This window comes from Haliaeetus leucocephalus, unplaced genomic scaffold (assembly GCF_000737465.1).
Source record: "Haliaeetus leucocephalus isolate CR32 unplaced genomic scaffold, Haliaeetus_leucocephalus-4.0 Scaffold351, whole genome shotgun sequence".
NCBI classification, from domain to species: Eukaryota; Metazoa; Chordata; class Aves; order Accipitriformes; family Accipitridae; genus Haliaeetus; species Haliaeetus leucocephalus.
Genome location: NW_010972787.1, coordinates 4,776,245 through 4,804,203, shown reverse-complemented (window position 1 = coordinate 4,804,203; position 27,959 = coordinate 4,776,245). Strand labels below are relative to the sequence as shown.

Here is a 27,959-nt window from a genome sequence, read left to right as displayed (position 1 = left end):
GAGCTTTATGTGAGCAACCCCATCCCGCGAGGAGGAGGATCCGTCAGCCGCCTTCGCTCTGCGATGGGGACTACAGGTGACGACATGGCTTCGGCGGAGCAGAATGCCTCCTTGAACCCTCTGTGCTTCGAGTGCGGCCAGCAGCACTGGACGAGGGAGAACCACCTCTACAACTACCAGAACGAGGTGGACGATGACTTGGTCTGCCACATTTGCCTTCAGCCCTTGTTGCAGCCATTGGACACTCCCTGCGGACACACATTCTGCTACAAGTGCCTAAGGAACTTTCTGCAGGAGAAGGATTTCTGCCCGCTGGATCGAAAAAGACTCCACTTTAAACTCTGCAAAAAATCCAGCATTCTCGTTCATAAACTGTTAGACAAGCTACTCGTTTTGTGCCCCTTCTCTTCCGTGTGTCAGGAGGTCATGCAGCGATGCGACCTGGCGGCACATCTCAAAAACAGGTGAGCGGTGCAGATGTTTGCATTGCGTGTTCCTTAACACGCTTGGTAGCAGCAGAAATTGGGGGCAAGAGCGGGGAGAGGGTTGGTGATGGCTTTTAAATTCGCAGTAGAAAGCGGTAGGAAACGGTCAGTCTGTAACTGCGCACAACTAGAGCACTGGATCCCGTTCTGGGCATCGCACCAGAAATAGTGAAGAAGACTTGGAGAGAGTCACGGGGAGAACGACATGATTCATGAGAGGTCTCAAAAACATGACTTAGCAGAAAAAGTTAAAGAAAATGGGGGTTGTTTCTGGTAGGGGAAAAAAGGCTGAGGGAGGGGAAAAATGAGAGAGATGAAAACTGCCTGCAAAGAGGAAGGAAATAGTGGAATAGGAACAAAGGAGATTTAGTTCAGATTTTAGGAAAAAAAGCTTTATGATGGTCTAGCACTGGCATAGATTGCTTGGGTGGTGGTTGTGTAATCCCCACTTTCAGAATTGTTTATGAACATGTTAAACCAACCTTTATCAGGATCAGTAATGGCAGAATTGATTCTGCTTTGACTAGGCAGATGGACAGGGTATCTCTCGAGACCCCTGTAAGACCTATTTTTCTGTTTTAAAAAAAAAAAATCTGTTTGCTGAACAGGTTGATGGTATGTCATGTGAACATAATGTAGTTTCTAGGATTTGTTTGTTTGTTTGTTTTGATTGCTTATAGAACACTGGCAACAGCCTGTTAATTTGGTAGAAACTCATCACTTCACACCAGTGGGAAGTTTTGGTGCAGCTTTAGTGAGTGATTTTGTGCGAGAGAGATACATTCCAATATTACCTGCACCTAAATGTTTAGGACCTTATTTTGAACTGTTCATTAATTTTATAGTTCTTCTGCTTTATGCCATCCTACCCTAAATATTTAAATATTGAAAGGAGGCCATGATAGAAAGAGGGAAATAACATTATTATAAGGTTGGACCAGATGATCCTTGCAGTCTCTTCCAACCTGGTATTCTATGATTATCAAATTCAGGTGGAATGATACTTCATATTGTGCAAACCAGTGCACTTTGTTCTTCCAGCAAAGGAATTGCTTCCATACCATGTGTGTGGTACTCTGCTACGTGAACATGTTTCATTCTTCTCTGTAAGGCAATGCCATTTTTCTAATGGAAAAATGTTAAACTTGTTTTGTGGGGTACATTTGACTTCTTTTGTTTCAGTAAATTAGCAGATAGGGTTTTTTAATCATTAGCTATTTCATTACATGAGTCATGAACAAAAACTTGGACATAACATTTATGTTAAAGCTAAAATATGGTGGAATTAATGAGTCAGGGCTAAAAAAATATTATGCATAGCTATACCAACTAACTTTAAACTGTTTAGAGATTTATGAAATTATAAGAGGAGTATAGTGAAGAATTTGTGTAGAGAAGGAAATTACATATTCAAAGGAAGTGCATCTGACTTCAAAGGACCCAGCTCAGGTGAATTCCATCTGCTGCCAGAAAATATTCCCTGTGTACAGCTCCATGCTATTTGAAAACCTATGTTCATTTTTCAGAGAGAGGTTTCAGAAAAGTATGTAACTGTCCCTGCAAAAAAGCATCAACCCCAGAAAAATAAGCATTGCGCATATCCATTGTACATAGACAAAAGGCACTAGGGAAATACAGCTCAACACGCGAGCGTTTTTGTCAGCAGCATTCATAAAAACAAGCATATTGTATGGTGACTCTTAATGAAAATGGGTGGTACGAGTCCTAACTCTTCTGTCACCAGTTGAGATGAGATCTTTTCATTTCCATGACTTCATCATGGGCTTTTTTCATACCTGCTTTGCTTTCTTTCAATTTGATACTCTTTTTTTTTTTTTTTTTTTTTTTTTCCCCCCTTATTTTTTAAACCAGCCTGCGTAAACTTGAGCAGTTGCCCATTTCACGAGGGTTGTTTCATGGTTTGGTGCTCTTATCTGTGCCGGCTCTTTGGGCAAAAAGCCCTCCACGTGGGGATTGAAAACCCAACGGGCAGCATTAGCCATGTGCCTCCTCCGCCTGCCTCAAGGTTTCGTTGAGAGGCGCGTGGATCTACCCCATGAACTCTTTTCCAAGCGTCAGTCTTTGGCCATTTGGAGAGTCTTGGAGACCACCTTCGGGTGAAGGGTGACGTTGCGGAGGAGATCGTCGGGGAGTCACTGCCATGTTCCCTCACCTCCTCACTCCATTTTCCTTGGTTGACATCTCTTTGAATTGTATTAGGGCTGTTTACAACAGGGCCACATAATTTATTTGTACATGGAACACGATGTATGCTCTCTTTAGGTATATATGAAATATTCATTTACTTAATGCACAAGGTTATTACAAAATCTGAGTGAGCTGAGTCACTAGCTTTTCCTGTCTGTCGGCTGGAGAAAAGCTTTCAGTTGCAGAAGGCTGCTCATTTTCAATTCCTTCTGTTGTCTTGGGATGCTGATACGCATTTTGAGTATATGGTGATTTACAGTTTTCGATTAAGTTTATTTGCAAACATCTGAACACCTGTAAATTATCATTGCTGACATAAACGATGGCAGCAATTGCATAGTTTGAATTTGATTTTATATGGATTAGTGAATCCAGTAAAATTCTACTACTGATCATTAAATGTGGGAAAGAAATATAAAATTCATTATTATTGTAATTTTCAGCATAGATTAATATAAACGAGTCTCAGCAAGCCCTTACATGAGCTAGTTTGTATTTCTAAGAAATGCGATATGATTGGTTAGTTTTCACTGTCTAAAAACATTCACACTCAGGTTTTCCAGTGTTGTTTTAATCAGCTCAATTTGAGCATAAAAGCTGGAAGAAAATGTCATCGTATCTACCAGGCACCTCGGAGTGTAAGGTTACTGCAAGCTGCTCCAGCAAGGAGATGAGAGGCACAAGACATAAACTTGATTACTGTATGGTCACTAATTGCACTCCATGATACCTCCTTGCATCAAGAAAATATTCTTGATTTATGAGTCTTTCGGTTTCATCACATTCACTTGGGAACTGTGGTTTTAAAAGTTAAACACAATGCACATAATCTGATTTAAAGGAAAAAAACGTGAGTAATGCTGAGTTGTACTGTCTTCCCCAGTCACTCAGTGTAGAAAATTTGTTGATGTTTAGTAAAGTAGGTGCCAATTCCACTTCTAAATATCAAAGGTAAATTTATCAGAAGGAAATCTGACAAAAAAATGATTGAGCTTTTCTGTGTATGATTTTAATTCAGTTAGTTCTTATGGATTATTCAGACCTGAAGAAGCTCCGTTGTACAAAAACATACTCTGAAATTCATCCGACTTGTTAATGAGAGGGTTAGGTATTATGTTTATGTATTGCTTTTGAGTTGGGCTTCAGTTTTCCCCTCTTATATTCTTATGGTAGTTTAAGTTATCGTTTTGGATGGAGACATTTTTCCAAATCTTTTAATATTGAGGCCAACATTCAAGCCAATTTTATGTCAAGTTAAGTTTGAACTTTATCTAGGATAGCATTTTCTGGAATTGGAGAAATTATTGAGCTCTTCACTGTGTGTCAGTCGGCACGCTTAATATATGGATTTAGATTAACAAGATCCATGGGAAAATGAGTTGTATAGATACAGAATTTTATCATTCAAAATCTTGGCAATCCCAGTGATTTTGGTGTTTATGATCATGCTGCTGAGTCCCGTTCTTCTCACCCGGTCCCATGTTAGCTGTAAGCACTGTCCCTACCCTGCTCTTTCTAGCACCAGGAGAAATGAAGAGGATCTGTAGGATTTAACCCTCTTTTGGCAGGTCTTTTCTTACACCTGAGTAAGTGGATAAGCAACAGATTCAGAGTTTCTCCATGCCCTATGGACTCTTTCCATTGCTGGAAAGGTGAAGGATCTTTCTGTGGTTGTTCTCTGTTCTGAAGCTACCTGGCTCCTTGTAGGCTCCTCAGATTGTGGGGTGTGAGAGAGGAATGTGCAACAAAACCATTCTTTTTTCTTTTTCTGAGTCCTCTCTGATTCCCATACCTAGATAACTCCTAGTGCTTGCTTTTTTTTTTTTTCCTTTTTTTTTTTTTCTGACAAAATTAAAACCAAGACCCAAACAGTTAGCTTTCCAAAGCAGCACCGTGTTTTACTCTGAATTGCCAGAATTACTGCTTAAGGTCACTTTGCTGGCAAAGTTTTATGAGCAATAGCGAAGGCATTTGGGCTGCTTCTCTGCAGTCTTTGCTTAAATTCAGCTCCTGCTTGGAAAACGATTTAGTGCAACTGGTTTGAGGCTATTTGGTGTGTTTGCTTTTATCGAACCTCTAGACTGGGCAGAAGCTGATGGTGTAAGTTACAATGAAATCTTTCTTTTCAGCAGCCAGTGAGCAAATGTGTTTTTCAAGTCCCTACTGTTATTCCATGGAATACCCTGTAAACTATATCTTAATTTTGTATGAAAGCTCTTTTTATCTGCAGAGAGAGATTGCTACTAGTGTTCCAAGAAGTTGGCTTTTAAATGAGAAATCCAGGAGACTTGGCTGTAAAAAAAAAAAAAAAAAACCAACCAGAAAAACCTTTTCTTCTCTGATATCCATTTTCTGGATTAAGAGAAGTTGAAGGTAAAAGCCACACTTTGTCACCGTCCAGAATTGAGCAAAAGCTGGTGCTGAAGGGAGGAGAGGAGGGAGTCGATGAATATAAGCAGAAGCTCATTTTACATCCCAAGAACAACTGCCCTTCCGAGTTCCCGATAAATGACATCACTCAGTTGCTTTAGCGGGTTGTTTCTGTATCTCTACTCTTGAGCATCTTGGTTCATGAAAGAAATTACATAATTACTGGAAATTCTAAAAAACATACCTGCCTTTCTTCTTGCTCCTAGCCAAGATATTCTGGCTTTGTAGGTAGATATGAAATGCTGTTCCTGTAAGACACATTTCAGTCTCATTTCAGCCCTTATTTATGCAATTTGTTGTGTGAGAATGGATTCCTGTACCCATAAAACCCATCTTCAATGCTCGTTTTGATCCCAAGATGCCCATCTGTGTACATAGCTTGTTACAAGATTTAGTCCAAAATGCTCTTTATCTCAGATATTTGGCAAAAACAGTATTAGTGAAGGTGTGCACCTTTAGAGATTTATTGGCGCTTGTTAACTGTTAACAACTGTTGTATGGTTTTGCTGTTTGTGAATAATACATTCCTACTGCCAATAAAAATCTTCTTATGTTGCAAGTGGAAATGAAAAATCTCCTTATAGATGTGCTCGAATACCAATACTGGGCTTTGCTGCTTGGTAGGTGGCATATCGTGTTTAAAGACCTAGGAACTGGCATCCCATTAATTAATGTCTCCACCAGACAACTGCTTTCCTGGCAATGCAATTGCACTATAAAAGGCTGAAGTTGTAGTCTGTTACAATTACTGGTTAATTTGGGGAAGAGTCTGGGTTTTTTTCTTTTTCGCCTTGTAGAGTGCTGCACAAAAGGGATTCAGCTGGGCTGAGTAGGTATGCTCAGGAGGCTGTTTACACTTCTTGATATTAGCCTTTAAAATTATAATTAAATATCATTGGCAAAAATAAACATCAAATCTATTTATATTTCGCGTGACGACTTTCATCAGCTGCCAGGTAACGATGGGGGAATCTGCCCTGTGGAGGAGGGTGGAGGAGGACCTGGCTGTGGTTTGGAAGGCTTTGACAGAAATAGGACACTTCCACAGGTGATTTTTGTTCTGTCCTGGTTTGATACAGTTTTAAAAAAAAAAAAAATAATAATTCCAAGGCATGCTTTGCCATCTACACCAGGTCCTTTGAGCTGGCTGAATGAGAGTCGACAGCACCATGTTTTGGTAGAAGATATCTAAGGAAGTATCTGGTTCACCCAAGTAGTCCAGTAAGGCTGGACTCTGCCGTTCAAGCTCAGTGGGATTGAAGTTTTGTCCTCTGACAGCATCAGTTTTGAGCTATTCTTTCACCTCTTTGCTGAAAAATCGCCTCTCCTATAGCAGAGCTGTTCAGGGACAGCAAGGACTGGCGAGATTTCTTAGCTGATCAGTCCCACTATGCCAATGATTTTATGTAGTAAATACTACCTGGGCAAAACCAAGAAGTAGGGTTGCATTCCATCATTAAAATCAGAGAAAGTTTTTCACAAAGCAAAACCTTTCAAGTCACTTTCCTCTTTTGTGCTTGCACTTTCTTAACTTTGAAGAACAAGGTGACCAGCAGTCACCTTGGGGAAAGCCCTGAGAAGTTATTTCTTAAATGTGTCATTTCATAATGTGAACTGTCTCCAATTTATGTATTTATGCATATTTCACAGCACGTTCGGGTTACCTTATGCTATTCTTCTAAACATGTAGATCATGACTTACATATATAATGATTGAGATGTATCACTTTATGTATGTATAACACTGCTGAGGGTCACAAAAGCTATATAGGTGTCTTTATCAACATTCTTCAGAGCTGGATGACTTTGTTAACATTTCTTCAAAATCCCTCATGCCGGAACAGTCTAACCATGTAATTACCAAATCCCCTTCACAGAATTTCTCAAGGCATTCTGGTTTAACAAGTTAGGACATCGTTAGACTTCTGTCTTTTATTCTGTTAACGCATTTCTTCTCCTGTTGCAAAAAGAAATCATTCCTTCTTTTGTCATAACAATCTGTCAAGTTCCCAACAGGGAGTCCTTTCAAGAACACTGTTCCTTTCTTCTGACACTGCTACAGTACGAGCAGCTTTAGGTGGTCAGCAGCTCCAGAAGCAGGAACTTTTAAGAAGGACATCAAATCCTGCATGAAGTGACATATCAGACACTGGCAAAACTGTCACACAGGCAGATGTAAGATTGATGTCCACATCCAATTACCTACACATAAATGTAAGACCATTCGATAAATGAAAGCTTTCCGTGAATTTGCAAAATTGCAGCCCTTCTTTGCAATAAACTGTTGTAGGATTTTAAACATAAGCAAAAAAAATTGCTGCATTAAGAATGATGGGAACTCACAAAAATAAGTTTATAGTGAAAAGCGCCAGATGCTGATGGAGCGTTGTTACATGAAGGAAAGCAAAAAATTTCACTTCCTTTGTGAAGTCAGGAAGAAAAAAGGGGAAATGGGAAGAGGATGAAACACCTTCTACTGATTCAAGAGGAGATGATGAGCAGAGCTGTTACTTTTGCTAAACTTTTTATACAACCTCCTAGACAAGCATATTTTTTTTTCAGTATTTTAACACTTAGACTGCAATATGGGTAAAATTTTCATCTCCTTCCTCCCCTAAATGACCTCAGGAAAATATGGTGCTTCCTTCTCTTGGCTTACTAAGGTGAAAGGAGATTGCTTCAGTGGGTCTTCAAACGTGTCTTTGAACGGGTCTTCTTTTCTGTGGAATTTTATACCAGTCCTGTTTAATCTTTTCAGCAAGGTTATCTTCCAGAAACTGGAATGTATGTAACAGAGTAAGTCCACATTCAGAAGCTGTTACAGCACATTTAGTTCATGGCCAAAAAACTACGCAGTAGAAGTTTTGTGAAGAAGGCAGTATTGTTTTGGGGTTCTGTCCACTAAAACGTATTTTGCCCTTAAAATCCAATGTGTCTAATAATTTTTATTATTAGTTTAAAGCTGTGGGTTTGAAGAAGGCTGATTTCATTTGATGGAGTACTTGGGCATTTTCTGCTACAGATATCGCTGCAGGCTTGAAGCGTGGTATAAATGTCTTCACAGGTGTCCTGGGGCTTCTCATCGAAGGGTGGCTCTGGAGAGAAGGAAAACGAGCAAGCTGCAAGCAGAAGCGGAGGGCGAGAGCGGTCCCGGTGGGACGGAGCATCCTAGCAGTCTGTCCACGGACGCAGATCAGGGAATAGTGCCGGCCGAGCAGAGCTTCACGTCGCCCTCCCTTCCTGCGTGGACGGATGAGCCCGGCATCGACAATCCGCCTTTTGAGGAGAGCACAGTAGCAGACAGTATGTCATCACTTATCTTCTCAAGTCTCTTTTATCAGATGTGGAAACATTTGTGGTGTCAGTTCTTGTCTCTTGCCAACCGTGAATGCGTGTCTTCATTTTCTCTCTTTTCTCTTGTGATTCCTGGAGAAATCTTAGTGGGTTTGGGTTACATGCAAGTATACAACGGGGATAAGGTCACAGGTAAGAAGGAAAGAAATATCTCGGAGTGTGTGCCAGGTGTCATGGTGCCGTACCATCACGTATCATATCGTGGTGCAGTAGTTCATGTTAATCTACTGGTAGCGCTGGCCTTGCAGCGAGACGGAAGGAGCGTGTCTTCTGTAAAATTACAAAAGTTGCTTTCTAAGACGAGATTTCTTTTCCCCTCTTCCCCCTTCCTCCCTACCCCGATCAGCAGCCTTCTCGCACACGGAGTGCTGTCCTGCTCGAGCGAAAAGGCAGCTGAGTAACTCCTGCATCCATCTGCACCGAACGAGCAGTAATGTCTCTAGCATCTGGGATTTTAGAGAGGAAGCGCTGAGCCTTACCACAGAGGAAGGTGGTCCTGTCCGCTTCCTTCTCCTCTGTATTTGCCATCCTTTAGCATCCCCCTTTTGCCTCTTTAGTTGTCTCCGTGCTTGCTTCAGAAATGGGCTCCTTCTCTTGACCCGGTCACTCAATGGCAGCTCCTAGCGCAGCTGTGAGACCAGCCGATGAAGAGGCATGACCAAGTCGTGCGCTGTGGGGTAACCCCTAAAACACATTTTTGTCATCGTCACCAAATGTGAATACACAGGCGACCCAATTGGAAATGAATTGTATGAAATTTATTACAAAGGCCAGGATCCAAAGGGTTCAGAGTATCCTTTTCCAACCCAAATGACCCCATTTCAGGAAGCATGGATGCTACTAAGTCATTAGAGAGCTGTTTCTAATGAGCTAGGTGTTCCAACTAGTAGTGGAACTAATCCAATTGCACTTGGTTAGTTTGCTGTTAAACCGTTGTCATGTGGCCTGTCTACATTGTCCTTTAGTGATTTGCTTTACTGAAAGTGAACGAGGTATAAAGGATATTAATCATCTTTCTTTTTAAAAATAATTGGCAGCAAATCAACAGCCACCTACCTTGCCTGAAGGAGAGATCACTACTATTGAAATTCATCGATCCAATCCTTATATCGAATTAGGAATTAGCATAGTGGGTGGCAATGAAACGCCTTTGATCAACATTGTCATTCAAGAGGTTTATCGAGATGGGATCATTGCCAGAGATGGAAGACTTCTTGCTGGAGACCAAATACTGCAAGTATGGAGCCTAATTACGTATTCTGGCTGCTTGCTTTCCATTCACTCCTTGCAGAACTGCCTGTTAAATGAGATGGGAGATTTGCCTTGTCGGACTATGTTGTGTAAATGTTAGCTTTGCAATTATCAGTTGGAAGGCAAATTAATATTCAGAGCAGAGCCTATTGTTCTAGCGCTTTTGGCTATGATGCTTTATGTTGTTTATCGGACCAGTCCCTGGAATTACTTCTCCTTCTTAGCATCTCTTATCAATGTTTAAAATAAACTCATATTTTTCTGTTTTTAAATGTTGAGGGACTTGGTCTTTATTTCAACTTTATGCATACTTTCCAAAGGAACCCAAGGTTGTTTCTAGCTAACAAGTTGGCATAATTTGTCCTTTGTAAACAGCAATTTGTGGATTGTAAGGCTGACTTCATCTAAACTGTTATTTTAATCTGGCTTCACTGTTACCTTCCAATAGCCTAGGCAGTTAACCTGCATTTTTCAGTATGTGTAAAAGTCAGTGATATTCTTCACTGGCATGATTTGAAGCAAGGTGCTCTAAATATTTTTCAAAAAAAGTAAAGAAACAATTAAAATTTAAGTTGGTTATGATCGAGTGTGTATTTTTGTTACGGTTTTAAGTAATTAGCCACAGACAGTGTAAAAAGATCAAAATCTATTCATTTCAGACTTTTAATTTTATATTAAGGGAAGGGGTTGTTTATAGGACTCTTAAGAATGGCACTGAGTTCTACATAAACAAGACAGTCCTCCCAGCTTTCTTCTATTTTTAATCATTCCACCTGAAACAAACATGTTACCATCATTTCAAAATTACTTCAGTAACAATGTTTGCTTTTGATCTGATAGCCTAAGATCAGTCCAAAATTAGCATCAGCCTTTTTCATTTCACTTTTTTGAAATCAAGCCGATAGAAGTAGCTTAAATACTGCAGTTACTCTTGGAATGAAAGTAGTTTGCACTTCAGAAAATAAAGTCCCTTTTGAGAAACATGCCTTTTTCCTCTCTTGGAGTCTTAGCATAGCGGCTGGCCAAGAAAGCAACCCAAGAGGTTTCCAAAATGTTACCTTTTTAACAAGCAGTTGCAGACACTGATTGAATGCTGCCTAATTTGTTTCGATACTCAAAGGCTCTCCTTGGTTGCCAGAATAGGGAGCTTGAGCTCCAGCGAAGCTTTGGAAATTCTTGCTGTTCGGGCAGGTGTCAATTATAGTTTCCAAAGCTGTAAGTGGTAATAAATGGACTACAAATAGGATTTATAAGCTGCAGTGAGTCTTCCCTATCAATGTGCTGGCAACGGGGCTGGCAGATGTTAGAGGGGTGTCCATCGGAGTCCTGTCACACCAAGGGAGAGGTACAGGAGGTAAAAGCCGAAGTTTTTGGAAGATACAATATCTTTATTACTTTGAATTCACCTGTGTGAGTGGAGAGCTGTTGTATTAAAATGACCAGGCTCGGTCTCTGCTGGCTGTGATTAAGTGCAGAGTTAGATGCAGTTCAGCGTGCACGCTTCAGTTGGATATTTCTGAAAATGTCTTCAAAGGCTTTTATGAGCAGTAAAGGACTAAAAGAAAGCCAGAAAGGACTGCAAGGTGAAACTCAGCATTTTCTTGCCCAGTCAAACAAGAAGTATTACCCTTTTAAGATTTGAGGGAACAGCATTTAGTAACAGCTACATAAAAGCGTATGTTGTCTGCAAGGCATAGATAGGTGCCTAACATTTTCAAAGTGCTCTACAAACTGTCCCTTTTTTGTGCTGGACTGTGACTGTAATTCATGTAAAACATGTCCTAATGAGTATCTCTTTCCCCAAGAAATGTTAAGGCTGTTTTATTCTGAAATTGTGGACTGCCTTGTAGAAAGAAGAATTACATTTTATTGCATATATTCCTCTGTGCCCTTTGAATGCTTCCATATTTTATGTATTTACTTTAGCTAGCGACAGCTAAAAATAAAACTAGATTTAATTTAAGGGGTCTGATGGATGAGCCCTAGTGGGTTTTGCTGGTGGCAGGTCTAAATGTTATTTCTCCTAGCTATGCTTCCTTTCTCTCTGCCGAGGTTGCAGCCTGTTTCAGGGCAGCAGCAGACCAGGACATGGCCATGATTCAGTGTCTGAGCTCATGGTGCTGCTGGAAGCGGTGGCTTTGTACTGGGCGTTGGGCTGCAGGTGGAGGTGGCCAAAACCACCATGGCCAAATTGTTTGGCGTTGACCTCTCGGAGCCCTTCAGCTCAGATGCGTGATGTAAATGTGGCGGCTGTCATACATAGAATTCTGGGTCCTTTCTCTTCCTATTTTTTTTTTAAGTGATAATATTGCTATTAGATGGTGGGAAGCTGCAAGTTTATATTTTTACTTACTTAGGTTGCAATGGGGAGCATTAAAAGGCTTAGCTAAGGCAGGTCAATACCGTCCATTTGGTGTTAGTTTCTATCTGCTGAAATTATGGGGCAGGGGTTCCTCCATCAAGGCACAATAGTACATGCTAAGGATGAAGTTTTAGTGTTAACTTTGAACCCCTCCTTACAGAACAAGGTAAATAGAGCTTTTGTGCTGGGTTTTGTGGTGCTCCTGTTACCTGCCGAATCTCATTGCATTGTCAAGTTTTGTCTTAAGTTTGTAATGCGAGAAATGGCTGAAGATGACTGATCTTTGTATCAGTGGGCCACATAACAAGCACAATTCTTGTTTATAGGGAGGGAAAGTTTAATCTGTTTTTCATTTACAACTGAATTTTGAGTGATACAAGTTATAAGTCTGAAACTCTGATCTAGGTCTTCTCCAACCTAAAAATAGGTTTGTAGATTGAGCAGCCAAAGTGGGTTTGCAGGAGAGGGTGGAAGGACAAAAGAGAAAGCCTGGTAGGTCCAGATACGTAGGTTGGTCCAAGGTTGGTTTTGCAGTGAGCCCTGAATTTAGTTTGGGAAGGACTTTATTTCCATAACCAACTAAACGCGCGAAAATATCATTCTGTTTTGTTTGGGGTTTTTTTGTCGTTTGTTGTTTTGCAGGTCAACAGCTTCGACATAAGCAACGTGTCCCACAACCACGCTCGAGCTGTGCTTTCCCAGCCGTGCTCGGTGCTGCACCTCACCGTGCTGAGAGAGAGACGGTTCGGCAGCCGAACGCACAACCACGCCGACGGCACCGGCTCCCTGCGGGAAGACAGCTTCCAAGTGACGCTCCATAAACGCGACTCCAGCGAGCAGCTTGGCATTAAACTTGTACGCAGGACGGATGAGCCAGGAGTTTTTATTCTCGACCTTTTGGAAGGGGGGTTGGCTGCTCAAGACGGCAGGCTCTGCAGCAACGACCGTGTACTTGCAATTAATGGACATGACTTGAAGCATGGGACACCTGAGCTTGCTGCTCAGGTTATACAGGTAATTTCCATTCCCTACCTGAGTCCTTAGCTCAGCTTCATTTCTTGGGCAAAGTCTTGGGTAGAGTCTGTCCCGGACAGAACAGCTTGTGTAACACCTAAAAGCCTGCAGTGATGCAATTTGCTGTGATTTATGTTCTGGAAATCATAGTGCAAAACAGGGTCTGCTTTGGCACCTAGCAGATGAACTTCACCTCCTCAGAAGTGAAAAGTGCGTTAGTCTTCCCTGGCATACAGCCTGAAGGTTAGAAGACTGCTCGTGTGAGCAAGGAGAGCACCGCATAGCTATTGCTTAGCAGAAAAAAAATGAGGATGATTATATTTATGTATGTACTGTAGTTTTAATCTCGCAGTAAGCTCTATAAAAGTGGGCTTTGTTTTGTGTTGATTTGCCTGTGCATGGAATTGGGGTTAAAACAGGAAGGTGATTTTTCAGACTTTGTAGAGGCAACAGGTAGCCGCTGGGAAGGGAAAAAATAGGTCTTCCATGAGTCCCATGCAGTAAAACTCATTTTCTGAGCATTCAAGAAAGAGCTATTCCCAATGTCTGGCTCTGTTCTGGACACAAATATTACCCAAAGCTTGATGCAGTGTGACATATGACCCTTCCCTGTTCCTACAGGAAAACCTTTACTCTGTGCCTTTCTCCCAGTCTGTAAGGAAACAGCTGCAGCACATGCTGCTTCCTGCTGATGGGTTGTTGGTGAAAATTGCTCTGGTTTTAGGAAAGTTGGAATAGACCAGTAGTAGGTTCTTGCAGTCTAGTGCAGTCATCTTTGCTTAACCCAGCACCACACAGAGAACTCCGATAAAAATGAGTAGTAAATATTTGTTTCAGGAATCATTTCAAGAGCTTCCCTTGCAGTTAAAGGAAAATAACAACAATCATGGGAATTGTAATTTCAGTTTCCCAGTTTTTGTATACAGTGAAGTGGTCAGAATTTTACAATTTTACCTCTATCTATTGAGGTGTGGTTTTGTGGCAATACAGAGAGTTGATGTTTAACATCTGGTAACTGAGTCTCCTGATACTCCCCAAACTCCAGAATCTGATGATCTGCTCATATGTAACATCTTTCTTGGAAGTCTCTTTGGGAAGCACCAGCAGTGTTCAGAGCTTTTGACCAAGATCCGCAGACCCTGGAGCCATCACATGGGCATTTCTTTCTTTTATTGCTACACGTTGCAGAAGTTCACAGAGGCTGCAAATGGAATTGGGTGATTTTTAGTGTTTGAAGCTTCATAACACAAAGTGAGAAACGTCCTTTCAGCAAAGGATTTCCACCTGATAGAAATGTAGTATCAGAAGCAAGGGAGGAGTGTTAATAACCCCTCCGTTCTGGGGGGAATTACAGCAAGAAGCAAGTAAGGGACAGTGCAGTCTAAGCAGTTTGTGGCACCCCCAGGAACTGGAAAACAAGTTCTGCTGTTGTCTTGCTTCATATTTCATCATACATTTTTTCCTCACTCTCTGCTAATAATATCCTAACAACTTCGTTCCTGTGGTTTATATATTCAACAGGCTAGTGGGGAGAGAGTGAATTTGATCATCTCTAGACCCCTGAAGTCACAGACGGTCAGTATTATCCGAGACACCGGGACTCACAACAGCAACCCACACCAACACCAGTCCCAGCAGCTGTTTCACAGCAGACCTAACTCACATAAGGTTGGTGTTTCTCCTTCCAAGAGGTATAAATACCATTTTACTCATGTGATGGTCTAAGTGTGTGGGAGGGCAAGACTGGAAGAAAGGGTTATACCTTCTTTTTTTACCTACTTAAAAAAAAAAGGTGCCGACTTCCAAGTACTCGAGTCCTGCATCATGTCTGGAGTGGGAACAAAAGATATGCAACAGCTTTTCAGTATTTTCCTGGATTTGCTGACTGCAATAAAAGAGGCAAGTTCTCTGATCTCATACAGCTGTAGTTGTTAGACCTTGTCTAAGACAGTGACTCATGTGTTACTGCTGCGTAGGAGAGCTGTCTTTCAAGCACGTTAGTTTTTTTGTTGCCACTGTGCTGGCTGCAACCAGCAAGGACAGGAGATGTGGTGCACACCATCCAGCATATAAAGAGCATGTTGGAGCGATGTGTCATCTCCTCCATGAGCCAGCAGTGCTGGCTGCAAGACTGCTGAGTTGTGCAGCGTCAAGCAGGGAGAGAAAGGCAGAATGAAGAGACTTTCATGAAGCTAGTGTCAAATTATCTGGAAGACCTGCAGAAATAAAGCCTTTGCTTGAGATGTTCTTGTAGTTAGAAAAATATGACTTCTCACTGTGGAGAAGTTGATTTTGTGGAATAAATGTCATGTTGACCGTGTCAACCAAACCACCTTGCCTCCTGTGCACTCTGTTGGCATCACTGTTTAACGTCATACTTCTGTTGGGAGGACTTACATGTGTTGATAGTATTTTCTTTTGAAAGTTTGGGTAATTTCAGAAAAGAACAAGTGAGGCTTTAGGAAGCTTGTTTTCCTCCTGAGGAACAAAGGTGAGGTTCCTGAATACAGTTAGTGACCGTTAGTACTTGCCACAATTTTAGGCCCTATCAACACAATGATAATCAGAGCTTGAACCCACTTTCCATCTCCTAGCATGGGTTGTGTTCATATCACAGTTCCAAAGTTGATCCAGTGGCTGAGCTGATTTCTCTCACGTATCAGTGCCATCCCTGGGCTCTTTCAGAGTGGGAAGCCCCATGTAACCGCAAGTGGACATTTCCCATGTTTTATACCATTTATCTTTGCCTCTCTCTCATTAACCTGCAGTTGGCTTAGAAGTCTTGTGGCTTAAAAAATGTTTATATAATTGCATGGCACCAGCCAGTTAGTCCTTAAAGCCTGAAGACTTAAGAAGGAGCTGTCTTTATAAACTATGGTATGTATACGTATAGCTACATAAGTGATTAAGATGTATATGCGAGGAACAGAGTCAGTCAGAGGGAGCATATGGCATTGGAAGTCGAAGAAAGCAGTGTTGCCATTTCCAAGAGAAGGCAGGGGAATAAATAAGTATTTGTAGTTGGAAGAATCTCCCAGGCTATTTCTTCTGTTATTTTTGATTCCTTGCAAATATTCTGTTGATTTAAGATGCTACTACAGGCATATGTGCTATGGTTTGAATGTGTCACTAAATATCCTGAAGAGAAAGGGCTTCAGCAAATAAAATATACTTTGATTCAGGTTTAGATCCTTTTGATGGGGCAAAACTAACTACAGGCTAAACTTTGTAATTCAGGTGTTAGAAAATGAAATACGGGATCTCTTCTTGCTTCAAGTTTGGGTCTTTGTTGTAATCATTAGGGAGTCTGCACAAGGCACCTGTTACCAGCACGTCGCGTTGATTGGCCTTAGTTACTTGGTGCTCAGGGAGATTCTACACACCAGCTGTGAAAGAAAACATGATGTAGAAGGGCTTTAAATGGTCTCTCTTTGTCATCGTGAAAACACACGTGTTTTCATTTCTTAGGAGCATCTTTAATAGTTCTGGGCCATATTCTGCTGACAAATGAGGTAATGCTGATGTTCACCAAGACAGCAAAAGATTTGTTTCTGGTTTGTGTCCGCTCTTTTGACCATATGGTTTTGTAGTGCAGTCCTAAAATTTAGGCTATTCCAGTGTAGGATGATAAGAAAAACTGGGGTGAGATTTTCAACATGGGTTTTTATAAACTTTCTGTCTGTCTGTGTTTAAGTATCTACATGAGTGGCTTTTTTTGGTTTGGTTTGGGTTGGGTTGGGTTGGTTTTTTTTTTCCTGACCTGGAGGAAATCCAGCTGAAGCTGATTTGCACTACTTAGTCCTTTTAAGCCATTCTGTTAAAGTGCCGAAGTATACCTTTGGGGTGTATTTAGTTGTGTTTTGTTCGGGGTTTTTTTTAAGTTTTAACAATGTTATTTATCCTTGTCAAACAGGATCTCTCCCAGTGTGTTACATGCCAAGAAAAGCACATTACTGTGAAAAAAGAGCCACATGAATCTCTGGGAATGACAGTGGCAGGAGGCAGAGGCAGCAAAAGTGGCGAACTGCCCATCTTTGTGACAAGTGTACAGCCTCACGGGTGTCTGGCAAGAGACGGCAGGATTAAACGAGGTGGGGCTTGGCTTTCCTGGTGGCACGGGTGGCCTCTGATTGCTGTTTGATGATGTGCTGGTTTTGGCTGGGACAGAGTTAATTTTCTTCGCGGTAGCTAGTACGGGGCTGTGTTTCGGATTTGTGCTGGAAACAGTGTTGATGACAGAGGGATGTTTTGGTTATTGCTGAGCAGGGCTCACACAGGGCCAAGGGCTTTGCTGCTTCTCACCCCACCAGTGAGCAGGCTGGGGGGGCACAAGAAATTGGGAGGGGACACAGCTGGGACAGCTGACCCCAACTGACCCAAGGGATATTCCAGACCATAGGATGTCATGCACAGTATATGAAACTGGGGGAAGAAGAAGGAAGGGGGGGATGTTGGGAGTGATGGCGTTTGTCTTCCCAAGTCCCCGTTAGGCGTGATGGAGCCCGGCTGTCCTGGAGATGGCTGAACACCTGCCTGCCCTTGAGAAGTGCTGAATGAATTCCTGGTTTTGCTTTTCTTGCGTGCACAGCTTTTGCTTTACGTATTAAACTGTCTTTATCTCAGCCCATGAGTTTTTTCTCACTTTTACCCTCCTGATTCTCTCCCCCATCCCACTGCGGGGGAGCGAGCGAGCGGCTGCGTGGGGCTCGGTTGCCGGCTGGGGTTAAACCACGACAGACGAGTACGTGCTCTGGAGTCAGGTGGTGTCAAAAGTCTTTTCACAGATGTAGGGAAGCGCTGGTGGATACTTTTCTTCATGTTTCAATAATGGAAATAGAGTATTTGGTATCGCACTTCCACCTTTTTGAGGAAAGGGATGTTTAGAGAGCGATAGCAGGGGAAGCGGATAAGACCAGGAAATGTCTGACTAAATTCTTTAAAGCTGACGGTAATCCCCTGAGCTGAGGGTCCGGTGTGACGCTTTGCCCTGTAGGGCACGCATCCTGTTTTTGCGTTTGATTTGGTGGGCTGGGCCCCGTCTCTCTCCGAGGAATCTCTGCTCCTCAGTATAATCTCTGAACAGCAGAGATGCTCCGACGACAGGCCACAGCTCACCCCTGCTCATTTTACCCCCAAAGCAACGTCAGTGCTGACCCTGGTTCCTGAATGCTTTCTTACCCTTCGGGACAGCTTGGATTTGCCAGTCTTCATAGGTGCCACAGCACCCACCCGTGTTCCTCAGCTTTGCAGAAGGGAACCGGGAGGTGGAGGTTGGACTCGGTGTAGGTGAAGGCAGTCCTGCCTGATCGACAGCAAAGCATTTGATGATTAAAACATGTTGTGCCGTATGTGTGAAACAAAGACTGCCTATGGGATCTCTGCGATTCAGAGTTCGCAGAATTACAGATTGTTTTAGGAAAGAAATTTAGGAAAAAAAAACTTCACAGATTGCAAATTTTAAAAGAACAGTGTGGGAGCATCCTTACAGGCTTCTGAGAGAGGGAGATTTACACCCACATACCAACGGGTACGCTTTCTTTTTCTGTACTACTGTGAAAAACACACTTGATGGAAGAATCACAATTGCTTTTTCATCGTGTAACATTAAAGTAGGCACAGCAGCAACAAAAGTGATTTCAAGTTAAGCTGCACCTCAACTTCAGGTTTCTCTGGGAGGAAAAAGCTTTTAAAAAATGAGTCTCGTTCCAAATGTGACCCAGGTGTTCACACTTTTGCTTTGGTTTTTCTGGTTTTCAGCAGTAAGTGAGACATTGTGTGGAAGAGGAGATTGTCACTGCTTGGACAGTAAATAACATTATTGTTTTCACCTTGAGGCTTTTAAAAAATATTCTGAAATAAAATAACATAAAAATCGTGGCAATTTTTTTAGTGGCTTTGACTCTTTCCAGATTATCTATGTAGACATGCTCACCCTTTCTTCTAATGGACTGGGTTTTGTACCAACCTTTCCAGTAGTTTTTAATTCCATTTTGTTCTCCCAAGTAACAAGTTAGAAAAAGCAGATGACCTAAAACACTCTGTGAAGACTCACTTATCTACAAGAGTTGGTTATTTTTTGGTGCCTGTATTGTTCCTTCCATCATTCTTCCCTCCCTTTTAAAGTTAGAGTGGACCTATGATCCACCCCTGGAAACAATTATGTAGTGGCATCAGCAATAGCAGTTGCGGACAAGATGGTGAGGTGCTTAGGTAATTTCTGTCTCGAATTTTCAGGGCGATATACCATAGAAGCCGCAGCATTTGATGTGTTATGCGGAAATAAATGATACTGATCCAGCTTAATAGTTCAATACGTTAATGTTTCAAACTGACGGTATAAGGCTTCAGAGCTATTCACGTTCCCAGGCTGTTAGTTCAGACTGTCTCAGCTCCAAAAAATACAGTATCAGATGAAACCCTGGCGCGGGAGGTGCTGTCGGTAGGCACGACTCTGACGGACTGATGTGTTCTCACTTGCGCCTTCGTACAGGTGATGTGCTGCTGAACATCAACGGCATCGATTTGACTAACCTAAGTCACAGCGAGGCGGTGGCCATGCTGAAAGCAAGTGCTGCCTCTTCGGTAGTTGCCCTGAAAGCCCTGGAAGTCCAGATTGTAGAAGAACAGTCCCAGGCTAACGAAGAGCAGTTGAGTACCATCAGTGAAAATGAATACGATGCCAGCTGGTCACCATCGTGGGTGATGTGGCTGGGACTTCCAAGGTACGGAATTAATTGATAAAGTAATTAGTTACCTGTTTTAAGCTAAGTCCGAGAGAGAGAGAAAAGCAGAGACCTTATTAGTTGCAGCACATCTGCCCTTATTTCTGCCTGACTGACCATCTCAGCTATATTCGGTTGGCAGTGTGCTTACAAAGCGGACTGCAAACGGGAGCAGTGTCTCCTTAGGAAACTGGAAGATGAATAGACTTGGTTTATCTCTTCACAAACCGTAGTAATTACCCATGTGGATTCTTCTCATTGAACACAAGTCACCTTTTCTATTGTTTAACCTTATCGTATCTTTCTGAATATCTAAAACCAGAGAGATTATTAAAAAAAACACAAAGTATATACCCACATGTCTCTTTGCTAATCTGCTACCTAAATTTACGAGGCCAAATACATAAGTTTAGAATATTGGTTCAGACTTGCCATTCTGACTGACTCTTGACATGGGTCTCTTGCACAGGTAGGAGCCTGTAGTTACAAATGCCCCTGTGTTTTTTGGTTTTTTTTTCCAAGAACCCACTACCATCTCTGCCAAACACAAAAACCCTTCACGATTTGCAGCGAGTTCCCTCCTCTTGACTAATCTGCAGTCTGCTAGACATCACCATGTTTCATTTTTACTCTTCCATTTTTCACTCTCTTGTGGCTACAGCTGTAAGCTCATTCCCACATTGCTCGCTATCAAGAAGAGCTCCCACCGCAGCAAATAGTGTTGTTAACTTCAGTCAGGGCATGCAGGTTAATTCCTCTCCCTCTGATAGAGTTACCAGGCTCAGGTCTGTAGTTTAAGCTTAAAACAACAACAGGAACCAGGTGTATTGGTAGCAGAATTGCAGCTGAAGATAACAGAAACATGTGTTGGCCCTCCAAAGATTTCACACTTCTTCTGAGTTTTACTGTCAATTAATTTCTCTCCTATTCAAGTATTAATGAGTTACCTAATCTCAATAAACAGCTCTCAGTTTTGGTAAATGTACTTCCTTTCCATGCTTCAGCAGTGGTTTATTGCTTAGATACTACAGCTGCCCATGCGTGGCTCCTAAAGTTATGCTGTGTGTTGTGCTGCTATTCATTAAAGGAGTGTTGTACCTCAGTAAAGAACTTGGCATCTTTTTTACCCAAAAGTTCATTTCTGTGTTGTTTTTTTTTAATTGCAGTCATTGCCAACTTCATTGGCAACAATTAATTTTCATTGGGGGAGATAACATACACCAGTACAGTTAGTGAAGCATTATCTGAACTATTTACGATCTGTGTAGTAAAATGGTTAATCGTTTACATTTTCATTACTGGTGATGCATCAGTTCAGAGATAGTGAAGATGATGCATGGATTTTTAGACCTTTACTTAAAGACTGGGGCTGGAAGAAAAAGGCACTGCATTTTTGATTTGCAAACTAAACGCATCAGGTATCCATTTTCCACCCACGTTCTTGCCACCTGTGAAATCCCTAAAATGCCATGCTATTACTGTCAGTTTACAGTGTTAACTGTGTTTAAGTAATTATTCTAGCACTGCATTATTTCTTTCATGACACTTTTCTGTCTCAAGATTGTGGGTTTTTTTGGTAATCGGTTTGAATATTGCAAAATTACTCTGGGAACAGAAGTCTAATCAACATCCCTCCCCGTCTCTTCCACGCTTAGCACAGTGGTAATGATGAGGCAGCAGGTGTTGTGCCTACAATAAAAATATCTATGTGCGGTATACATGGCTTTTTCTCTTGCTGTCCTGTGCTTCCATTCCACAGCTGCCTACATAGCTGCCATGATGTAGTACTGCGGCGGAGCAATTTAGGGAGCTGGGGTTTCAGCATCGTCGGTGGCTACGAGGAGAACCACACGAACCAGCCTTTCTTCATTAAAACGATTGTTCTTGGAACTCCTGCATACTTTGATGGAAGATTAAAGTAAGCTAAAATAATATTAATAATAATCAACACTTTTAAATAATTACGAGCTGGTGCAACTAACCGCTTAAGGAAATATACTGTAGCATCTTGTGCTGGGGGGATCGTGCAGCCTGGTAGTGCTTTGCCTCCCAGTCGGTGTGATGCTGGGAAGTACGGGGTGTTTCTACGGGGTGTCCGTCAGAGGTGATGCTCGTGCTGGCACTGCTGCCATCTCCCGTCTTCCTCCCCAGCTGCAGTGCTCATGTCACCTGCTGTCTCCGTCTCCCTGTTGAATGCTTCTTTAGGCCAAGAGACATTGCAAAATGTTTATGTGCAGATCTGGCTAGTTCGTAACATTTTTGTCTTCTCAGAGCACAGCTGAAAAATTAGAACTTATTTCTGTAAAGTGGGGAAAACTGCTTTATCCTTTCATATAGCCTTCTGAAGCCACCGGTGGAAACTCTGGTACTGAAGATGGGTGCTGCTGCTTTAATGGAAAGGCAAGAAAGTCGATGAAAAAGTCAGCACCTCTGAAAAGATCATGTCCCCATGTCAGTGCCCCGAGAGTCATTAGTTGGCAGGAAAAACACTGATAAATGAGGCAAGTTCAGAGGCCCCCAAGATGGGGGGAGCTGGAACACTTGCCCTACAAGGAGAGGCTGGGGGAGCTGGGCTTGCTCAGCCTGGAGCAGAGATATCTTGGGGGTCACCGAACAGCCCCTTCGAGTAACTTGCAGAGCAAGAGGAAGGGAGGCAACGGGCACAAGCTGAACAAAAGAGTGGGGCTGGTTATAAGGAGAAAGTGTTTACCCATGAGGACGGTCAGGCAGTGGCACAGGTTGCCCAGTCTCTGTCCTTGGAGGCTTCTGGATAAATCCCTGAGCAACCGGGTCGGATCTCACAGCTGACCTTGCTTTGAGCGGGAGGTGGGACTAGGGACCTCCTGAGGACCCCTCTGACCTTAAAGATTATATGATTCTACTTGCATGTTATGTTTAGATGCAACCCTGAGGTCTAATAGGCGTATATGCATCTTAGCCTTGTGTGGGATTAGTTCAGAACTTACGGTTCCTATTAAAGGTTCTCTCGTTCATAAACTGATCTTTTGTGAAGGTGGAAGTAAAGAATATGCAACTTGAAGTTTTATGGCATCATTTGTACGTGTAGATTTACTTACAAAGTAACTTAAGAAAAAATGTGCTTATGCCTAGAGCCTTGCCAGTAATTGATTTTTCAGTTCAATGACTAAATAAATAAATGAAAAAATAGCTTGGCTGAACACAAAATTAGATTTTTTTTTTTTTTTTTTTTTTTTTTTTTGGCCAACTGTGAAACAGTTGGGATTAAATGAAAGATTTCAGTTCAACCCAAAGTAAATAATTTCAGATTGGGAAATTAATAACTAGAAGTCTTCACACAAATGGAAATTCAAGCATCATTCCTAAGAAGAAGGGAAGGGTGGTTGTGGTCACACTTACCCCTTGTAAGGAATGGAAAAGATGCTCTTGTGTGATATTGTGTTATAGCATCCTCCGTTCAAATATACTGTCTCACTGAAAATATGGACTTAAAAATGGGCCATTGACAAGAGAGAGCTCCTTGGAACCTGCACCATGAGTTACCCTGGGGCAGGACTTTTTGAAGCTGTTCTCTTGGGTTTTTTAAGTTACCTAAATGTTTTGTTCAGCTAGAGAGGAAGGAAGCAAGCAACTTCACAGTTCAATAGTTAAGATGGTTTTCTGCCGACAGTCTCTGTCTGGTGTGATTTTATAGAAGGTGAAATGACTTCAGCAGAAAGGCTGGGTGAGTGAGACCCCGCTCGGTGAACTGGAGCATTGTGGTTTGGGTGGTGGGTACCTTGGTTCAGGCAGGGAAGTGCTTTTGAACGCGCATTTGACTGGTGTGGGTCACAGGGCCCCTTCTCCCTCTGCTCTGCCTTAGTGGAGGGCACTGGGAGAGCTCAGGAGAGCATCTTCTTGCCTTCCATTTTGGTGGCTCCAGTAGTTGGGAGGATCAGTTTTAGGAAAAGTCCTGTTTGATCTCCCGAGTCATGTTTGACTGCTTTGGGGGCTGCCAAACACACACTCAAGTTGCAGAGAAGAGATGCCTGGACATGGAGCACGCTTGATGTAGGCAGAACTGAGGTGCTTTTTTGAAGTTTCTCTTGAGCTTGTAAAAAATGGAACTTAACACTTTGAGGTCAATTTTCTCAAGGCCGGCAAACGGCACCCTCCCAAATTTCTGTTGCCTGCTTCAAAACACAGAGATGCTACAGTTTCTCAGTTGAACCATCTGCTGAGGGAGATTTCAAGCCAAATGGTTACATTTGACAAAATCGTAAGCCGTTGAAAACAAGGTTCTCGGTTGGAATGCGGTTGGTAACCATAAGTATCTTTACTTACACCTCCTACGGTAAAGGCATGTTTGGTGTAAATGTGTTATAATCCACACAAACAAACAGAAAGGCTTCTGTCATGCACATGCTATCTCATTATCTTCTCTTGACTCCATTAGATGTTTCCAGCTCTCTTTTCACGTTTCCCAACAGGTCAGCTCTTAATGCAGAACTATCTTTTGTATTAGAATTGAAATCTAGTGATTTGGGAATTTCCCAGATGAGTTTCAGTAGTAAAACAGACTTACAATTGAACCCCTTTGGGTTTTTTAGCTACACTTCCAACCTGATGCAAACCTGTCACCCCAGCAATGAAGTGCTCTTTGTTGGTGTGTACTAGTTACTGCAGAACAGTAGTCATCATTTGCTTTTTTTCTTCTTGTGTTTTTCAGGTGTGGTGATATGATTGTTGCTGTAAACGGACTGTCCACGGTTGGAATGAGCCATTCTGCACTCGTTCCTATGCTGAAGGAGCAGAGGAACAAAGTAACTTTAACCGTGATTTGCTGGCCTGGAAGCCTCATATAGATTTGCGAATCACTTCGGTTCAAGCAGCGTCTTTTTCTAGATAGCTGGCACAAAAATCTCCTCTATCTTTTTTTCCCCTATTGATACAGCTGGTTATAAGCAGGGCCAAAACTGCTGTATTTTCTTTTTTTACGGGCCTCTCAGGCTTACTCTATATATCTTTCCATCCTGAAATAGCCATTTCGGTTTGCTATATCCATTGCTGACGCAAATGCAAATATACAGGAGCTCACAGAGAAACTCCCACTCTGATATGGCTGTCATTGAGCTTTCCCCGTCAGGCTTGTAGAGTCAGCAGAAGAACTTAGTGGTTCTTTGGGTTTCTCTGCACATTCCTCAAGTTAGGTGTGATATATAAACATAATAGCCATGTGCCCATCCTTCCCGGTGAAGAGAACGTGTGTCAGTACAGCAATGACACATCTGTCTGCTGCTATGAATCAAAATCCGTTTCCAAAGGTACGTCTCTTCATTTTGTAAGCCTTTCCATTTTTGATTCAGTATTTCGGACTAATTCAAGTAATCCATCTTATTCATCAGAAATTACTTGGTCCCCCAAATTTTTCTTGCAGGGCATTAGTGTTCATAGAAAAGTAGGACAAAAGCCTGATATTACTGGAATTTTTATAAAGTGCAATAATTGGACTCTTTGTTAGGAAACTTTAATATATTACAGAGTTTGTATCCTATAAAGACAAGTAATATGGAAGTAATTACTGTTGCAACGCTGGCAAGAATACACATGCCCGAGGTCGCCTTTGAGTGAATGGCTTGCAGTATTAGACTTTACTTTACAAATGAATGTTTTGCTATGTCAGAGAATTTTGATGAACATTTTTACAAAGATCATTTTTACCGTTTCTATTGTAGTTGTCAGCTCTCTTTATTCATGTGTGGAAACAATACTTTGACTTGTACTTTCTAAATGAGAGAATTATTTCCAGGAAAAAAGCAAGCTATTAAGAAACCATATGTTAGGGTTTACAGGTGGGCAGGCTAGAAGGAAGGCTCTTTGAATTCAAGTCCAACTACAAAGTAAGCTGCAAAGTTCGCTCTTATTCTGTCATCTCCTGACAAATGTGCAAATGCCTTGATATCAAATGCTGAAATGATCTCTCTTGCATTTCAGGATATTATTTTTTTTTCTCCTTTAGAGAGCACCTGTTATTAAGTTGTCAGTAAGAGTAATACTGTTTATCTTGGATTGTATTTAGTATTTTTACAAACCAACCTGTAACTTCTAGACTTTGCCTTTCCATGGTATTTGCAGGCTAAGCACCCATTTGTTTAAGAAAAGAGGGGTGGAGCGCAGAAAGAAATGTGCTGACCTGGAGCTAACCCTGTGTGTTGTCAGTGTTCTGCATATTTGAAAAAGCTTCATTTATAAACCAGGTTCCCAACCTGAACTGATTTTATGAATGACCTCTGTATTGTATTAATAATTACCAGAGAATGTATTTGAGAATCACAGCATATTTCAATTGTGAAGCATGAACTTTATTTTCAAACTTAGCCAGTATAATATCGGGGCATATTATCGCATGTCATTAATTCCAGTAGCTTTGTTTTCAAAAGAAATAAAGTTACTCTTTTGCAAAAAAAATTGTAAACATCTCACATGAATGAAGTGGTTTTATTCCTCTCTGTAACGTATGCTATCGGTTTAATTTCATAATATTAAAATACAAAAGAATGTTCTCTACAGTATATTACTGTACTGAGAATCTTTGTTTCTGAAGCAAACACTAAACTTATTTGATACTCTAACTGATTTGAGAACAAGTTTCCTTCCATCCTCAGAAGCTGTTTAACTGTATGCTTTGCTCTTAATGCAGTTTTTTCTGTAAAGTACATCTCAGTGTAGACTTTAGGGAAGATTTTGACATACATACTAGATTTAATGGGTTTTATTTTTAAAATTACACTTTTCATTCAAAACCCTGCAAAAAATCACATTTTTAGATTTTTTTTTTTCTTTTATATGTATATGTAACAAAAGCATGGGTTAGCTTAAACTGTGCAGTTTTGTTTCTGTGTGCTGTAGCTTTTGATCAGAATGTCTAGCGATAAAACCTTTCTGAATTAATTCCTTTCCTGAATCATTTTCCCCCCTTCTCTTGTAGCTGCATAGTTGGGTTTGGTTTTCTGTGCCTTCTGTTTTAAATTATTTCAAGATTTTTTTTTTTTCCAGACATTGCTATCTAATTGTATGGTATTAATGAAGGATGAATGAAAATAAAAGTTCATTCTACTCATTGTAATAACTCAAAGTATTGTCTCACTCTTTGCAAAAGATATGGGTAGCTCAATGCAGACTCAGTTTAAAGATATTTTTTTCTGCTGTGATTTATCATAAATTACAGTTAGTGAGTGTACCAAAAGAGTCTGAGGGCATGCACATCCCGCCGGGGTAACATACCAGCTGTTTAACCCAAAATTCCAGCACTGAGAAGTGTTTCTAAAGTGGAGGTAAGATCTGTGCCTTATAGTACTTTGCTGCAAGCAGCATTTCCTCTCTCCCCTTGATGCCAGCTGGTACCGATCAGCCGGAGGATGTTTTCACAGCGTAGATTTGATGCAAGGAGGCAGCCTTGCTGGAAACATCGGTTTTACAGCTGAAACTTGAGCCTCCTGGTCATCAATTCCCATCTCCTGCAGGCAAGTATGCTCTGTCTTTAGACGTCTGCAAAGCTGGAATGAGTCTAAAAGCAATTTCTTAATGATTTGCAGTAAAGTTGCCCAGAACCTGGTTTCTTATTTCTTGCAGTTGTTAGTGGGTTACGACTGTCGTGGTTTACCCCCAGCCGGCAACCGAGCCCCACGCAGCCGCTCGCTTGCTCCCCTCGCAGTGGGATGGGGGAGAGAATCAGGAGGGTAAAAGTGAGAAAACTCGTGGGTTGAGATAAAGACAGTTTAACAGGTAAAGCAAAAGCCGTGCACGCAAGAAAAGCAAACCAAGGAATTTATTCCCCGCTTCCCAAGGGCAGGCAGGTGTTCAGCCATCTCCAGGACAGCAGGGCTCCATCACGCCTAACGGGGACTTGGGAAGACAAACGCCATCACTCCCAACATCACCCTCTTCCTTCTTCTTCCCCCAGCTTTATATACTAGATATGACATCCTATGGTCTGGGATATCCCTTGGGTCAGTCAGGGTCAGCTGTCCCGGCTGTGTCCCCTCCCAATTTCTTGTGCCCCCCCAGCCTGCTCACTGGTGGGGGGAGAAGCAGAAAAGCCCTTGGCTCTGTGTAAGCCCTGCTCAGCAATAACCAAAACATCCCTGTGTTATCAACAGTTTCCAGCACAAATCC

General features: G+C 41.8%; 1 protein-coding gene across 1 annotated transcript; it reads left to right on the top strand.

The window, feature by feature from the left end:
• Positions 1-63: 63 nt before the first annotated feature.
• Positions 64-26,911, top strand: LNX2 (ligand of numb-protein X 2). The gene is made up of 9 exons (XM_010572684.1): positions 64-464; positions 8,188-8,426; positions 9,515-9,714; positions 12,733-13,104; positions 14,626-14,772; positions 17,018-17,195; positions 19,595-19,826; positions 21,586-21,744; positions 24,514-26,911. The coding sequence occupies exons 1-9, from the start codon at positions 64-66 to the stop codon at positions 24,647-24,649; spliced, it is 2,064 nt and encodes a 687-aa protein (XP_010570986.1). The 3' UTR covers positions 24,650-26,911.
• Positions 26,912-27,959: the final 1,048 nt, after the last annotated feature.

Excerpts from the sequence above, each read along its gene's own strand:
- LNX2 (XM_010572684.1), top strand. The coding sequence starts at position 64 with ATGGGGACTACAGGTGACGACATGGCTTCGGCGGAGCAGAATGCCTCC. Across the intron at positions 14,773-17,017 it reads GCAGACCTAACTCACATAAG|GATCTCTCCCAGTGTGTTAC; the intron begins GTTGGTGTTTCT and ends CTTGTCAAACAG. Across the intron at positions 19,827-21,585 it reads ATGTGGCTGGGACTTCCAAG|CTGCCTACATAGCTGCCATG; the intron begins GTACGGAATTAA and ends TCCATTCCACAG.